This window comes from Nilaparvata lugens, chromosome 8, assembly GCF_014356525.2.
Source record: "Nilaparvata lugens isolate BPH chromosome 8, ASM1435652v1, whole genome shotgun sequence".
NCBI lineage: Eukaryota > Metazoa > Arthropoda > Insecta > Hemiptera > Delphacidae > Nilaparvata > Nilaparvata lugens.
In genome coordinates this window covers 36610642-36627078 of record NC_052511.1, presented here as the reverse complement: position 1 = coordinate 36627078, position 16437 = coordinate 36610642, and the positions used below count along the sequence as shown (strand labels likewise).

The following is a 16437-nucleotide window of genomic DNA, read 5'->3' as shown; positions in this document are numbered from 1 at the left end:
CCATGTAAACGCTCGACAAACTCACTGCATATGAATGCAAACTTCCTGTTCAATCGGAACTAGCGGCCGACATTCTTGTTGCCGGTAAAATACAAATTGAATGGAAAGAACAAGTTGAATAAAGCAGAAATTCTAACAAAAATGAGGAAATAGTTTTGTTTTATGATAAGTTGAAAACTATTTCGGCATGATCATCATTTGAATATTGAGCTATAGCACAGGTACACTCTCAAATTAAAACTGTGGAGCATTCATTAGGTAATAGAAAAGTTATATAACCTACCAAACATTATTTCTTGGAATGTTTCAAATAATAATAATAATGCTGATCATTTGAAATATTATGTAGGTAGTGATAATTTAAAATAGACTGTGATAATATTATAATTCATAATTCATATTATAATTTATTATATAAATTATAATATAATAAAATCTTAGAAATGAATACTGCTCGTACAAAGCTAGTCATAATATCATATTATGGGTTCTACGGCCTTTTCATGTTCTGTAATCATTTAGGCTACCACAAAATATTCGCGGTTTGACAGACAAAGGCCCGGTTTAACAATAACCTCCTATTAAATTTTAACCGTAGTGTTCAAATGCCACGAGAACCAATCAGAGAAGCATTCTCTTCGTAAAAACCTACTCTGTTCTCGTGGCATTTAATCATGGTTAAATTCAGCAGGCTATTGTGCAACCGGGCCAGATAATTTAAAAAAGGGGATTTTTTCAATAACAGAGTGATTTAAATGAAAAATCATTGTAATTCAGACATAGATTGTATCATATATATGTGATTGTTGATTATTGATGTTGACTTCGTTTTTTGTATTTTAACGTGGCCGAAACAAATATTGTAGGTACGGTAACGTGTTTTTGTGGTGATAAAATAATGTAAATTATTCAAATTTGAAGTAGCACGTCAGTTTTGGATTTGAAGCTAACATATCACTTTAATATTGCATTTTTCATCTTTTAATGTTTTAATAGAGTAAAACTATCTCTTTTATGTAGAGTAAATATGTCTTTTAAAAAGCTAAAATCGTGATGCTAGTTAATAAGCGTCTACCCCTAACAGTTGCTGCAAGTCTGTCAGGTAGGCAACTCTATGTCAGCTTACCACCTCTTGTTCCAATAGAGGACCATAATACACCATCAACCAAATATTGTAAAACATTCCACCAAATTTGACCCAGTTGCACAAAAGCCTGTTAAATTTGAATCATGATTGAACGAGAAACTGAGTTTCTCAGGCCAAGTTGCATAAAAGCCTGTTAAATTTTTATCATGATTGAATGCCACGATAAGACAGAGAAGGCTTGTTTGAGATGATAGCTTCTCAGATTGGTTCTTGTGGCATTTGATTATTGTACGGTTGAAATTTAACAGAACCTTTGTGTAGAATAATAATACAAAATTTAAAATTCAACAGGCTTTTGTGCAACCAAACCTTTGGGTAATAGGTGGTTAGCGAAAAGTCTCTGCTAAAGCTGGCACGACTGAAATAATTGAGAAACGACTCGAGATCCAGTCTCTCACGTGTGTTTTCAAATGATGACACTCAGATTAGGTTTCCCAGTCTCGAAGTATCCGATACTCAAAGCCCCCGTTGCACAAAAGCCTGTTAAATTTCAACCATGATTGATTAAAATAATGCCACAAGAAACAATCAGAGAAGACTCCTTCCAAAACAGCTGTCTCTGATAGGTTCTAGTGTATTTTTAATCATGATTAAAATTTAAGAGGCTTTTGTGCAACCGGGCTTGAGAGATTAGTTGATCAGCGACTCGATAGGCTGGTCGCCAAGCAACTCGAGTATTCTAATAAAGCTGGATTTGCACACAACAGTGACAGTGAAAAAAAAATTATAATTCCCATAAGTTTTAATGGGATTATTCATACTCATTCGGCCGGGCTGAGTGGGAATAGTCTAATTGGAACTCGTAAGGATTATATTTTCACTGTTCTGAGGGCGAACCCAGCTCGAAGAAGAGAAAACCTAAGCGCTGATTGTATTTTCTATGCTTGGAGTAAGATTAGGAATTGGAGTGGATTAGTGTAAACACGAACGAGCACACGTTCAATATTATTTAGTTTTTTTTTTTTTTAGAAAATTAGTGAAATTCCCAAATTATGCAATCATAAATTTCAGCATCTCAAAAAAATCTTGATGAAAATAAAGGGCCCCATACACTAGGTAAATTGGATCGGCGACCACAGTGTATGTGGGTAATTGGCGAACCGCGAACCAAATTCGTGACGAATTTGGTCTTCAATCTGGATTAAAAACTTTGTTCGGTTCGTCCGCAAGGGCGATATATTCTATCTATAAATATATTCAATATATTTTCTTCCCACAGCAGCAACAAACTTTGAAAGACTCATCTCTAGACCACGAAATACACTGAAGTGACGAACGGTTGTTCGCTCTCCCCACTAGGTACAGTGTGTGGGACAAATCCTACACGAACTTGGTTCCCCGAACCAAGTTCCTAGTGTATGGGGCCCTCAAGCTGATAATTACATTTTCATGTCATTCATGTTCCTACAATCAAAATGTTAAAAAGTACATATTCAATTTTTAATTTGACATCAGAAAGATGTCTCTCATTCGGCGTTCTCAGCATTTGTTATGGAAACTCTGGAATAAGGAACAAGCCACATCAGGTGTTTTCCAGACGAGTCGGTAGGGCAGGAAGCTCGTCAATTGGCTGATTATCATTAGATTCCCGAACGCCAACCCAATCGGAGAGTTTCCTGCCCTGCCGACTCGTTTGAAAAACGGCTCATGTGGCTTGACCCTAACAGTGTAGCAAATCTTGGGGAATGTTGGTAATTTGGTTTTGAATGCTTTTACTTGCTTCATGTATTTTTGTAGGACGTATATGGTGCACCCTGCCTTCAAGATAACCCACGGTGCTACAGCGAGGTCCACGTTATAATGGCGCATTAGTGAAGAAATAAGATGGGATATCAACGTTGCCGATTCTCTGCGATGCCACAGCATCTGTAGACAATATCTCATACCGGTATTTATTTATTATTTGTTGTACAAAATACTAAAATCATAATATAATTATGACATTGAAGGAAAAACTAGGCTGAGATTGTACTATTTTTCTCCAAAAATTTTGATAAAAAGTTAATGTTGTCCAAAGGTTGAGGTTATGATATTATCACACACTGCTTCGTCACTTGATTTTTGGTCCAAGAATAAATATGTAATATTCTTGTTTAAATAATCAATTATATTTTCTTCTACCAAAAATATTTTGCAATGATTAAATAATAAATTTTCATAATTGAGATTGAATATTTTGTTAATCATTAAATTTCTACATCGTTGAACAACAATCTGGCAATATAGTGGAGCTACAAAAAAGGATGATAGATTGTCTATCTGCTTTGTGGAATGATAGATATAAGGATAGCAACATCATTGTTGATCATGAATTACTGCCATTATAACGTAGACTTCACTATAGACACTACCTCCGTAAACAAAGCCATAGTGCATTCTGGTGACGTCAGCACAGGTAGGGCTACTCACCTCCTCCTACACCAATAAAAATACTATCTCACATTTGTTGATTTTAGCTGATCTATATCAATACACCAATAAAAACACTATCTCACATTTGTTGATATCAGCTAGTATTGATGTATTGATATAGATCAGCTGAAATCAACAAATGAGAGATAGTGTTATCTTATTGGTGTAGGAGCCCTACCTGTGCTGAAGTCACCAGAATGCAATATGGCTTTCTTCACGGAGGTAGTGCTATAGACCGGTTTCACACCTACACAGATTGTCGGGCAACTTCATTTTTATCGGCCAACACTCAGTTTTTCTCTGATTGGCTGAGAATCAGCTGTTAATGAGAATCAGCTAATTTATAGGACTTCAAATGTGACAATGCTGTCGAAAAATGCTTCAATGTTAGTGTCCATTACGAACTGCTTGTTAAAAATCACTTTTGAACGCATAAGTAAATTACAACATGGCAGTCTGAATTTTGTAAATAAATAATGTTATTAGCTTCTAATTACATTTGTAAAGCGCTTTCGGACACTAGGCCCTTCCTTAATGGACACTCTCAGTTCTATTGCACAATCTCACACTCTCAGTGTTGAGGAAGGACCTAGTAGGTAGTGTCCAAAAGCGCTCCACAAAATGAATGCTTTAATTTCAAAGTGATCTAAGTGCCAAATGTTAAATTTTTGGAAAACCAATAAAAACACTCCAATTAAAAAAAACCGGTATTTATTTATTATTTGTTGTACAAAATACTAAAATCATAATATAATTATGACATTGAAGGAAAAACTAGGCTGAGATAGTACTATTTTTCTCCAAAAATTTTGATAAAAAGTTAATGTTGTCCAAAGGTTGAGGTTATGATATTATCACACACTACTTCGTCACTTGATTTTTGGTCCAAGAATAAATATGTAATATTCTTGTTTAAATAATCAATTATATTTTCTTCTACCAAAAATATTTTGCAATGATTAAATAATAAATTTTCATAATTGAGATTGAATATTTTGTTAATCATTAAATTTCTACATCGTTGAACAACAATCTGGCAATATAGTGGAGCTACAAAAAAGGATGATAGATTGTCTATCTGCTTTGTGGAATGATAGATATAAGGATAGCAACATCATTGTTGATCATGAATTACTGCCATTATAACGTAGACTTCACTATAGACACTTCCTCCGTGAACAAAGCCATAGTGCATTCTGGTGACGTCAGCACAGGTAGGCCTACTCACCTCCTCCTACACCAATAAAAATACTATCTCACATTTGTTGATTTTAGCTGATCTATATCAATACACCAATAAAAACACTATCTCACATTTGTTGATATCAGCTAGTATTGATGTATTGAGTATTGGTGTATTGATATAGATCAGCTGAAATCAACAAATGTGAGATAGTGATATCTTATTGGTGTAGGAGCCCTACCTGTGCTGAAGTCACCAGAATGCAATATGGCTTTGTTCACGGAGGTAGTGCTATAGGCCGGTTTGCGGTTTCACACCAACACAGATTGTCGGACAACTTCATTTTTATCGGCCAACACTCAGTTTTTTCTCTGATTGGCTGAGAATCAGCTGTTAATGAGAATCAGCTAATTTATAGGACTTCAAATGTGACAATGCTGTCGAAAAATGCTTCAATGTTAGTGTCCATTACGAACTGCTTGTTAAAAATCACTTTTGAACGCATAAGTAAATTACAACATGGCAGTCTGAATTTTGTAAATAAATAATGTTATTAGCTTCTAATTACATTTGTAAAGCGCTTTCGGACACTAGGCCCTTCCTTAATGGACACTCTCAGTTCTATTGCACAATCTCACACTCTCAGTGTTGAGGAAGGACCTAGTAGGTAGTGTCCAAAAGCGCTCCACAAAATGAATGCTTTAATTTCAAAGTGATCTAAGTGCCAAATGTTAAACTTTTGGAAAACCAATAAAAACACTCCAATTAAAAAAAACAGTTCTTTATTTACTGCATTATTATTTTAAGATAATTCATGAATGTAAAAAGTGTCCATGTTTTTAAAACGATATAACTAAAACAATCATAGAGTAAAAAATAAAAAAGGACTGGTTAGCAGAAAGATCCAAGTCCGAGGTTCTTCCAAATGGGTCTGTCCTAAAAACTAACCTCATTCTTGGGTTACTTCCATTTTTCGACCTTTTCTCCTTTCAAAATATTTATTTTCTTCTGTTGAAAATGCTACATCACCTACATCACCCATTATATAGATATTAATATAATTATTTATATTAAATTTAATAGAAATAGAAACCTTCTGTAACCTAGCTCTCTGGTAAACGAACTCACAAACAGATGACAGCCTGCCAGCTGGTGGGATGGAGTGAGTTAGATCACTTGGGAAACCACTGCCACTGGACATAGACACAGCGCATTCTATGAGAGGCTATGAAAACTAACAGAAAATGATTTGGAACATAGATCATGTAGAAGGGCATTGGCATTGGTACTTAGATCACTTTGAAACGAAAAAACAAGAAATTTTTTTTGTCACTTAGATCGCTTTGAAATGAAAGCATTCAAATGTAAGTAGAAGCTATCAATAGCTTTTATTTATAAAAATCAGACTGCTATGTTGTAATTTATGTGTTCAAAAGTAATTATTAGTTATATCATCATCCTCATAAAATTAAAAAGCTCTCATCGCTATTAGTCCAGATTAATAATAAACGGCAAATGTCAGAGGCGCCATGTTGAGGCATTTTCTGCCCATCCTGGGGTGTCGTCAAAATTTTCACAAGTACTATTTTCAGTGTAAATATTGTACACTATACACTATAATACTGGTAAGTACTATCATAGAGAAACAATAGCGTAAGTAGATATCCCTAACTTAAGCCGATTACTGTCGATTTTTAATGTTTTGACCGGGTAAGAGTGTATGAACGGCACAATATCAGAGACTACCAGCGTCATAAAGCTTCACGGGAAAGAACTACGTGGATTATCGGCATGAGATAACAGTAAAAGTTGCGACATAATCGCCCTCCACCATGGGATATCTACTCATACTATTGTTTCTCTATGGTACTATACAGTGTCTACACTACTGGGAAGTAGTAGAAAATTGCCTTACAAAATTTGTACATTGCAGACAGACAGACAGACATTAACGAGAGAGAGAGTTGATGAACAAAAATAAATAAATAAATAAAATAATAATAAATAAATAGAAAGTAAAATTACCAGAATCAAATTTGAAGAACCATCAAATGCATAATATCTTCCATGCATGTCAACTATATATCAGGAGTCTGTAGTGGTCCTGTAGTATTTAACATTATTGAATTTCCAGCAATCCAGTATTTTCATGTCTTCTATCAACGTCTCATCTTCATGAAATCAATCTTGAAGGATAGCACACTATAAAAAAATAATATAGAAATATGAAATTAATGAGGGGAAGGATTAACAATGATTAAGGATCAATAATTAACATAATAAATAACATCTGTTGTATTCTCCTATACACGTATACAAACATTAAGTTCAAAATTCCATACAATCATCGATCTAATCTAGAGTTTTTGCCAATGAAAACCGCTATGGTAGACACTATTTTGAATTCTATACTGAATATCTGTCAAATACAATAAGAGAATGTTAATGATCATTGGTAAATATCAATTTCACATTATTCTAACTCCTACAACTCCTACACATGTTATAAATATATAATATACTTCTTCAAATCAAATATCACATTTTCTTTAAAGGGTTAATACGTCTATATTTATAGTGAAAATCGACTACATTCATAATTTTTGTAAATAATTACGTTATAGAGAAAGTAGGCCTAAGATATGCATTAGGGATACAGGTAAAGGTTGTAGAAGGTTTTATACTAGATTGTTTCTTTTGGATAAAGTTTAGTAGAAAGTTATCCACGCCATAAATGTAGGTCCCATAAATTTGTTCGAAGTTTTTGAAAAAGTTGAAAAATACCTCATTTTACCACATCTACATGCTTTTAGTGTATACATATTTTGAGAAGGATTAAGGGTTAGTTAATAGTTTACTAAACAGATATGTGATTGAAATATGAGTTCCAAAATAATACTTCTGTACTTTTTGTGAGTAGTATCTTGCGTAGCAGCATAGAGATCCCGGGTTCGAACCCCTCTCATTACCAAACGTTTTTTAACCAGATCACTCCCGTGTTATCGGATGGGCACGTTAAACTGTCGGTCCCGGCTGAAGTATGACAGTCGTAAGGCCTATTGACGGCTTAAATTATATATTCAGGCGGTGGGACCTTCCCGAAAGGGACTTCCCACCAACAAAAGCCATACGAATTTACTTTTTTTGTTCACTTGTAACTTGTCATGTTATACTTTTGTTAATATTTTGTATGAATTTCGAGTGAATAAAATTTTATTTGATATAGCATATAGCAATCATCGTCGGCTACTTTCTTTGAAGTGACAGAAAAATTTTAAATCTTGTTTAGAAAAGGCCCATATCCAAGTTTCAATATAATATAGTCGTGCAGTAAAGGTCGTAAAGTTAATTGATTTTATGGAAATTGCTTTCATTAAATGGATTCCCACACGTTAAATGTAATTTCTACATTGATAGATACAATATCATCCCCAACTATGAAGATTGGGGAAGGAACAACAGGCTTAAAGCCCAAAACTGTTCCTTTCCCAAATTTGGATAGAAATTTCCCAAAAATAGGTTGTCTAAGTTCTAGGTTGAACTTACAATATAAATATTATCTTCAGTTGAATATCTTTGTATTGAATTGCGATATTATTGAGATCAATAATAATAATAATGCAATGATATAAATGTAACAATATTATAAATATTCAATGAAAATAATACCACCAATGGAAAACATATCCTTACCAGTTTTGATTGTTGAGTTACAATCAGTTATTCGTTCCGTCTTCAAACATAATCGGCCACTATTTAATAGAAAATATTGTAGGGAAGAGATTGTTCAAACACATATAGTTTGAAGCAAGCGACTTCAAGGAGTGCAAATAACCTCTTTTGAACCAAAACCAAACTTGAAGTAAGCTCCAAGTAGTGTTCATGGTATTGCTTACTCAAACTAGCCATTCGCTACGTTTAGTTACGTCTTGCAATTTTTAACCATAGTTTGGAGTGAAAATCTTCAATATTCTTCAATAAAATTCGTTATTTATAACACTGTGTTAAGGTATGCACATGACATTATATTGTATAAAAAAGCTCTTTCTGAAATAAAAAAAAAACAAAAGAGAAAAACATGATTTTCTACACTGGGAGTGGGAAAAATTTGAACAAACTTTCACAAAAGTAGCTTACTTAAAACAGTAACTAACAGTATCTTACTTAACATATTAACTAAACTTATTTTACAATTATTGTAAAATTCAGTATATGAGTAAACTTATTAGCTCGAGTAAACTAAAACTTATTTTTACTTTTGTAAAATTCAGTAGGTATCTAAGTAATGACTGTACAGAGTTGATTGTTTAAAAATAAGAAATATAAATTAATCACAATATAACAAAGCTATAGTAAAGAGAACATGAACACCAGTACTTTATACAATAATGACTAAACTTTAGATGTTAATCAATCTTATAAAAACTACCGTACCGTATTTTAGTACAATTTTTAAATACCAACTAAATGCAATACTCCAAGTACCAATAGAAATTAGAGAACCATTAGCTATTAATTATCAATCAAAAGCGTCAATTACATTTTTAATAAACATTTGAAAGAGGAATAGTACAAGCTAAGCTTAGTTTTCATGTTCATCTTTCAGATTATGATATCTATTATTGTAAATCATTGTAATTGTATTGATAAATAAATGATTGATTGAATTAAACAATAGTTTTACATTTGAAGCTACATAAACATTGGAAGTGATGGGATAACGTTCATAAGAGGAAAATGTTTTACAGTATACTTGAGAATACCAATGTTAGAATATATTAAACATATTAAATGAATATGATAAATTTTGACTGTTATTCTACTAAACATATTCAGCAGAATTGTTTATCCTTCCCTCTTAATCATAAAATACTCCCTAGTATTGACATCCTAGCTCTTCCAATAAACTAATCTCAGTTTTAGGCCTTCAAATAATAGCCTACATATTACAATGTATCTAATGAGGTTTTTGTTTTCATATCTTATAGTTATAAATTATAGAATTTCGTTCATGATTTTTTGAAAGATGCATCAAATGACTCAATTAAAATAGTATTCTAAACAATGTCTTAATATAAAATTTTATCAGTGAATTTATAAGTTGGGTGAGGATATCAGGATATGGTACATTTTTGATATTAGGTCATTTTAAGACCCTTGATATTGAGATTATGATTTATAATCGTATTAGATTCAACAAAGACCAATAGGTACCTATTATAAGAAGAAAAAGGCATACCATAATATGTAATTTAGAGATTTAGGGGAACTCTACAAAACCCAGAGAAAGACGTAATGGGTATGAGAAGGTATTTAATCGAATTAAGTGGAGAAAACAACACAAAATCAAATTATAATTATTATTCTCTGCTGATATCACTACATACATTATTGATAGCTTCTTGAAGATATGTGGTGGAAAATTTATTTTTATTAAAGGGGTTATTGAGTAATCATATTGAGTTGAAAAATATTATTCATTCAAGAAAAAAAATAGTTGGATTATACAAAAACATAATGTTTAGGTATACCGTACATGAATCTTCAAATTATTTGTATGATACAGCTTTTATTAGATATTTTCAATTTTCTCAAACCTCATGATTCGAAAGCTCTTTGCTAGCAATATTACCAACTTTTTACTTTCTGACTAGACAAATAATTAATACTTTCATATTAGACTAGATATTACATGACTGCTCATACTTCGAAAAACTTCCAATACATAGTACATAATTATTAGAATCCAACATTTAGTCAGAGTTTTTTTTTTGTTTTTGATGAGGGATACGATTGTCTTTTACTTGAAATTATAGGATTCAAGAATTGAGTTTTGGAAAAAATTTACAAAAAAGAAATCCTAATACTGGGAAATATGTATATCTCTTGTCCATAAAAACATGCGTTCTGTTATGATTACTTTATTGTATTCGTTATTGTCCTATTATATACAGGAGTTATGTGCTACATTATAGGTTTTAGAGGGTACGGGTAAAAAGGTAGTAATAGTAGGTATCTACAGGTTAAAGTTAGAAAATAGGTAGAAGGTTATACAATGTTTCTAAAACATTATTTTTCATCAGTACTTCTTACATAGGTATTCAGACACCAATTTCAGATTATTTTCCAAATACACTCGAATAATACTATTAAAAATTATCAACTTTATCAATATGTTTACAGAATCTGTTTGAATTAATAATACTATACAATGACTAGAACATATCATGTTATTTGGATATTACGCCAAAATTGTTTTATACATTACCTTCACATTTGAGAAAACGTATTCATCATAATTTGTAAAACCCATAGTTTTGGTATGTTCTCTCCTGTATATTATCACACCTCAGTTTTGATATTTGACTTCAAGTCATTAGTTTTCAACTAGTTTACCAATTAATCTCATTATCAATGTTTGGTATATCAAGTATTTCTGTAGAGGGGAATAGTGTAACATAAATTCGTTATTTTTCCTCCCATTAATTTAATTATCCAGTGAACTGAAAATTCTCATTGAATAAATAATTTGAAAAGTGAATATTCCTTTGATTCATGCTTTGGGGTTCTCGACTTCCAGAGTATTGTATTCTCATGTTGTAATGGTAAGCTCCGTTACATCTGAAAAAAGATCACAATATTTTTTATTGAACATTCACGTACATAAAAAAACAGTTTTACACTAGAAACATGACGGTAGCCTACTTAGTTACTAATTCATCCATTTTTTTCATTATATAATAAGATAAAGGGGGATTAGTTAAATAATCATGCTATCTACTGGGAAATATAAAACTTTGCAACTGTGCGTCCTACCATATAGTGGTAATATATATATTATCATAAAAAATATACATATATTTTCAGTGGGACTCCATAGCATGAATTTCACTTCAGTCATTTCTCTTCAAGAATTTTAAATTTCCTGCCATGCTAAGCCAGGAACATTCATCAGCCAATTTTCAAACTTTTAACTTATTTATTTATTTATTCCATTGGAATTACAGATCATAATTATAGACTAATAAATATAATATGATTGGGAGAAGACAACAGGCATAGCCCAAAACTGTCTTCTCCCAAATTTTTACAAATAAAAGTTTCAAAAAAAAAAAAAAGAAATAGATTAAGATTTCACTTTCACTTCAAAAAGTCCAATTTCCACCTCAAAACTATGACTAAACTAAAAATTTTGAATTTTGATATTTAAAAACTGATCAAAAACAAAAATATTTCACTCAAATCTCTACAGATTTGAAATTTTTGAGTAATTTTGCAAAATTTTCAGCCAGAAAAGAAACACAACACTTCACTATTAGCACAGCTAATAACTTGGAGGATCCTCTCTGAAATAATCATCTATATTCTGTGTCAGCTTTTTTCTATGTAAATTTTTTTCAATGAAAATTTCAAATAGAATATACATTTTTATTGCAAATTATTATCATCATTTCAATAAAAACCTATGCTATTTGTATGATACTACAACCCAATTTTTCAGATTATTCCATCAAATTTAGGCTACTACATCTGTAAACAAAGCCATAGTGAATTCTGGTGACGTCAGCACAGGTAGGGCTAGTCACCATCTCCTACACCAATAAAAACTCTAACTCTCATTTGTTGAATTCAGCTGATCTATATTTATAGCTAGTGTTTTTATTGGTGTAGGAGTTGGTAAGTAGCCCCTACGGTACCTGTGCTGATCCACTACCTCCGTAAACAAAGCCGTAGTGCATTCTGGTGACGTCAGCACAGGTAGGGCTCCTACACCAATAAATATTTGTTGATTTGAGCTGATCTATATCAGATATTTTTCTATTGGTGTAGGAGCCCTACATGTGCTGACGTCACCAGAATGCACTATAACTTTGTTTACGGAGGTAGTGTTTAAGACTGGTTTAATGGGCCATCAGATTTAATAAGTGTCCTAGAAACTGGGCCTGCTTCATTTTCTGGTGATATTCCAACCTATCTGATTACATTCTGATAATATTTGAACCCATATCAGCTCACCTAGAATATATCGACATCGAACATATCCAGTGAGTTTGCATCGTTGTTTGGGATTATGGAACTCATCGTCAGCGGGGGAGTCCTCCCCCTCGCCGTCGTTGGCCTCCCCCTCCACCTCACCCCCTGCACCCCCGCAGTCCTTGGGGCTACACGTGACCCGCCCGCCACGCCCGCACGAGCACTCCAGACATGTGCCGGTCTCCTGAGGCAGTACTTCGCCCACACTGTATTCGCGACCTGAAGAAAGGATTCATTGTGAAATTTAACAAGAACAAGAATGAATTCAAAGTTGAAATTATCAAAATTGATACACTTAAAGAAAACTTTTAGGTAGATGATAATTTTTGCTCAATTAATTTTCCTTTCAATTCATTTCATGCTTAAAACACACAATAAAATTAAGACATGGGACAGTTTCCTGAGGAAAAACTTCGCCCACACTGTAAATGAAAAAAGAAAAAATTATAATTATAAAGCATAAATTACAGTATTAAATTATACTGTATTTGCGACCTAAAGAATAAATTTAAGTTAAATTCAACAACAACAATAAATTTGAAGATTAAATAATCAAAATTAATGCACTTTATTAAACAGCACAATTAAAACGTTTTTGTAGATGTTGATTTTTCATTAATTAACTTAATTTTTAATTTATTTTATTCTGGAAAAACACAATATAACACCCAGTCACGGGTCAGTATCCTAAGGCAGTACTTCGCCAAGACTGTATTCGCGACCTGAAGAAAGGATTTAATGTGAAATTAAACAAGAGCAAGAATAAATTTGAAGTTAAAATTATCAAAATTGATACACTTAAATAAAACTTTTAGGTAGATGTAATTATTGTTCAATTAATTTTACTTTCAATTTAATTCATGCTCAAAACACACAATAAAATCCAGACATTTGCCGGTTTCCTGAGGCAGTACTTCGCCCACACTGCATGTATTCATCCCGACCTGAACAATAAACTTAAAGTGTAATTTAACAACAAGAATAAATTTAAAGTTGAAATTATAAAAATTCATACGGTACATGTTGATAAAAATTTTGGGTAGATGTTAATTTTTGATCAATTAAATTAATTTTTAATTGATTTCATGCTAGAACACACAATAGAATCCAGAAATGTGCCGGTTTCCTGAGGCAAAACTTTGCTCACACTGTATATTTGCAACCTTAGGAATAAAATTAAAAGTTGAATTCAACAACAACAAGAATACATTTAAAGATTAAATAATCAAAATTAATGCACTTAATTAATAGAACTTTTATTTAGATTTTAATTTCTGTTCAGTTAACTCAATTTTTAATTTATTTTATGCCAAAGACACACAATAAAATCCAGACAAGTGCCGGTCTCCTGAGACAAAACTTCGCCCACACTGTATTCGCGACCTGAAGAAAGGATTTCATGTGAAATTTAACAAGAACAAGAATAAATTTGAAGTTGAAATTATCAAAATTGATACACTTGAATAAAACTTCAATAAATTTTCCTTTCAATTCATTTCATGCTTAAAACACACAATAAAATCTAGGCATGTGCCGGTTTCCTGAGGCAAAATTTGCAACCTAAAGAATAACTTCTTTAATTATACTAAAAAAAAAAATAAAAGTTAAATTGAACAACAACAAGAATACATTTAAAGATTAAATAATCGAAATTAATGCACTTTAATGAATTAATTAATGCACTTTACTAAACACAATTAAAACGTTTATGTAGATGTTAATTTCTGTTCAATTAACTTCATTTTTAATTTATTTTATGCTTAAAACACACAATAAAATCCAGACATGTGCCGGTCTCCTGAGGCAGTACTTCGCAAAGGCTGTGATACATAGCTTATGCATACACTATGACAATATTGATAGAATAGAATTTGCACTTTCAAAATAAATAACACCAGGAACTGAAAATGATACAACTCGAATAATTTCAAATATACAAATGAAAAAAATAATTCTCACAGTATTTTCCTCTCTGCACACAAAGTAAAAAAAAAAGATATTTAGGCTTAGTCGAAGCCGTCAGCCGGGCTATGCCATGAGTTGATGATATTTTTAAAATGAAAACTCATTTTTGGAAAAATAGCCTATTAGGTAAGTAATGACAGAGACAAGAAATATAGAATCGCTTATCCTTTATCTATGGTACGGTAATGAACCATTACAATTGAATTTTGAAAATGTTTAGAATACCTTATATTTTTACATATTCATATCAATATGTGATACCATACACCATGACAGTTGGAAATATTTTCAAAATGAGAACTAATATTTGAAAAATAGCCTATAGCCCATATAATACTGACTTCGACAATTGAATTTTTAATATTTTCAGAGTGTGAACTAACTTAGTTATTGGATGAAATTTGTTGAATAGCATTATAGTACCCTTTTTTGAAATTAATATAAAATAATAGATTAAAACCACTCAGATTTATACCACAAATTATACCAATAGATTTAAACCACAGTCTAGAGGTGCGTCAGACTTATGCGCCACGCACACACACATTTTCCCTTAAATTGAATAATCTAATTTCATTTTATATTAATTTCAAAAAGGGTACTATAATGCTATTTTATAAATAAAATTAAGTAGCCCTGAGTACATACATTATTGGAAGAAATTTATATAAAAACTGACCCATGACTATGCAAATAGTTGGCGATGTGGAGACCGTCGGAGTGTCAGTGGTAGAGGTGCTGATTGTGCCATTGTTGACTGCAGATGTGCCATTGGCTACTGGAGGAGGGTGAGGGGAACGAGTTGTGGACAGGGGAGGGGGGTCGGTGCGCGGTTGCCACGTTGACCACCAGTCTTCGCCACTGCTGCTATTGTTGCCCCCACCTGTTACACCTGCTGAGTTGTCTGAAAATTTAAGAAAAAGGTTGAAATTAGTAGGAAAAATAGTGATAAAAATATACTCTTTAAATAAAATAATGTTTCTGTTTTTGTTTCAGGCTAGGCGCATAGGCCTACCATTGAGACAGAACATGATGTGACATGAGTGAGTGCCACGACTATACTCTGTACAAAATTACTTTTTACTTGGGATGGACATGCGCAGCAAAGAAGGCATACAGTGGCAGAGATACAACGGTGACTATGTATCCTTTCTGAACCAGCCAGAGTTCTATAATTTATTTCCAGTGAGTATTCAAGCGCTAATGTTAAACTTACAGAGTTTCCTCTCTGCAAGCACTGACTCTACTAAATCTCTGGGTCACCCCTCGTGAGAAATTCAGATGTGCGTCGGGGGGTGGAGTGTTTGACCAATGGCTTGTCCTGGGGGTTGCAGTGTTGTATCTGCAGCGGTCTCCAATTTGTTGAAGGGTTACAATACATATGACTCACTCTGTATATGTTCTGTGTTTTATTGATTGATTTTATTATTGATTGTGCCATTTTTATGTTGATGTTCTGTGTTTTATTGATCGATTTTATTATTGATTGTGCCGGTTTTATGTTGATGTTTTGTGTATTATTGATTGTGACGGTTTTATGTTGGTTCTATCTTTTCCATGCAACTCACGGAATAATTCAAATTTGATTCGATTTAATCGACAAATTGACAACTGCGCTTCCACCTATGATTCTATCCATCACTGTAATTGGCTGATCTCCCTCCATTTCTCTGCGCCGCATACTCCTCCAAGTTAA

At 32.6% G+C, this 16437-nt stretch overlaps 1 protein-coding gene across 1 annotated transcript in view; it reads right to left on the bottom strand.

Annotated features, from left to right (window-relative positions):
- Positions 1–9295: 9295 nt before the first annotated feature.
- The window catches only part of LOC111049432, a 390770-nt gene continuing 383628 nt past the window's right edge, over positions 9296–16437 (bottom strand). Inside the window, exons 4-6 of the mRNA XM_039434661.1 lie at positions 15421–15645; positions 12759–12995; positions 9296–11363 (exon numbers count right to left, since the gene is read on the bottom strand). Coding sequence (XP_039290595.1) covers positions 11335–11363; positions 12759–12995; positions 15421–15645 — 491 coding nt within the window. The 3' untranslated portion in view covers positions 9296–11334. The remainder of the gene's footprint in view (positions 11364–12758; positions 12996–15420; positions 15646–16437) is intronic.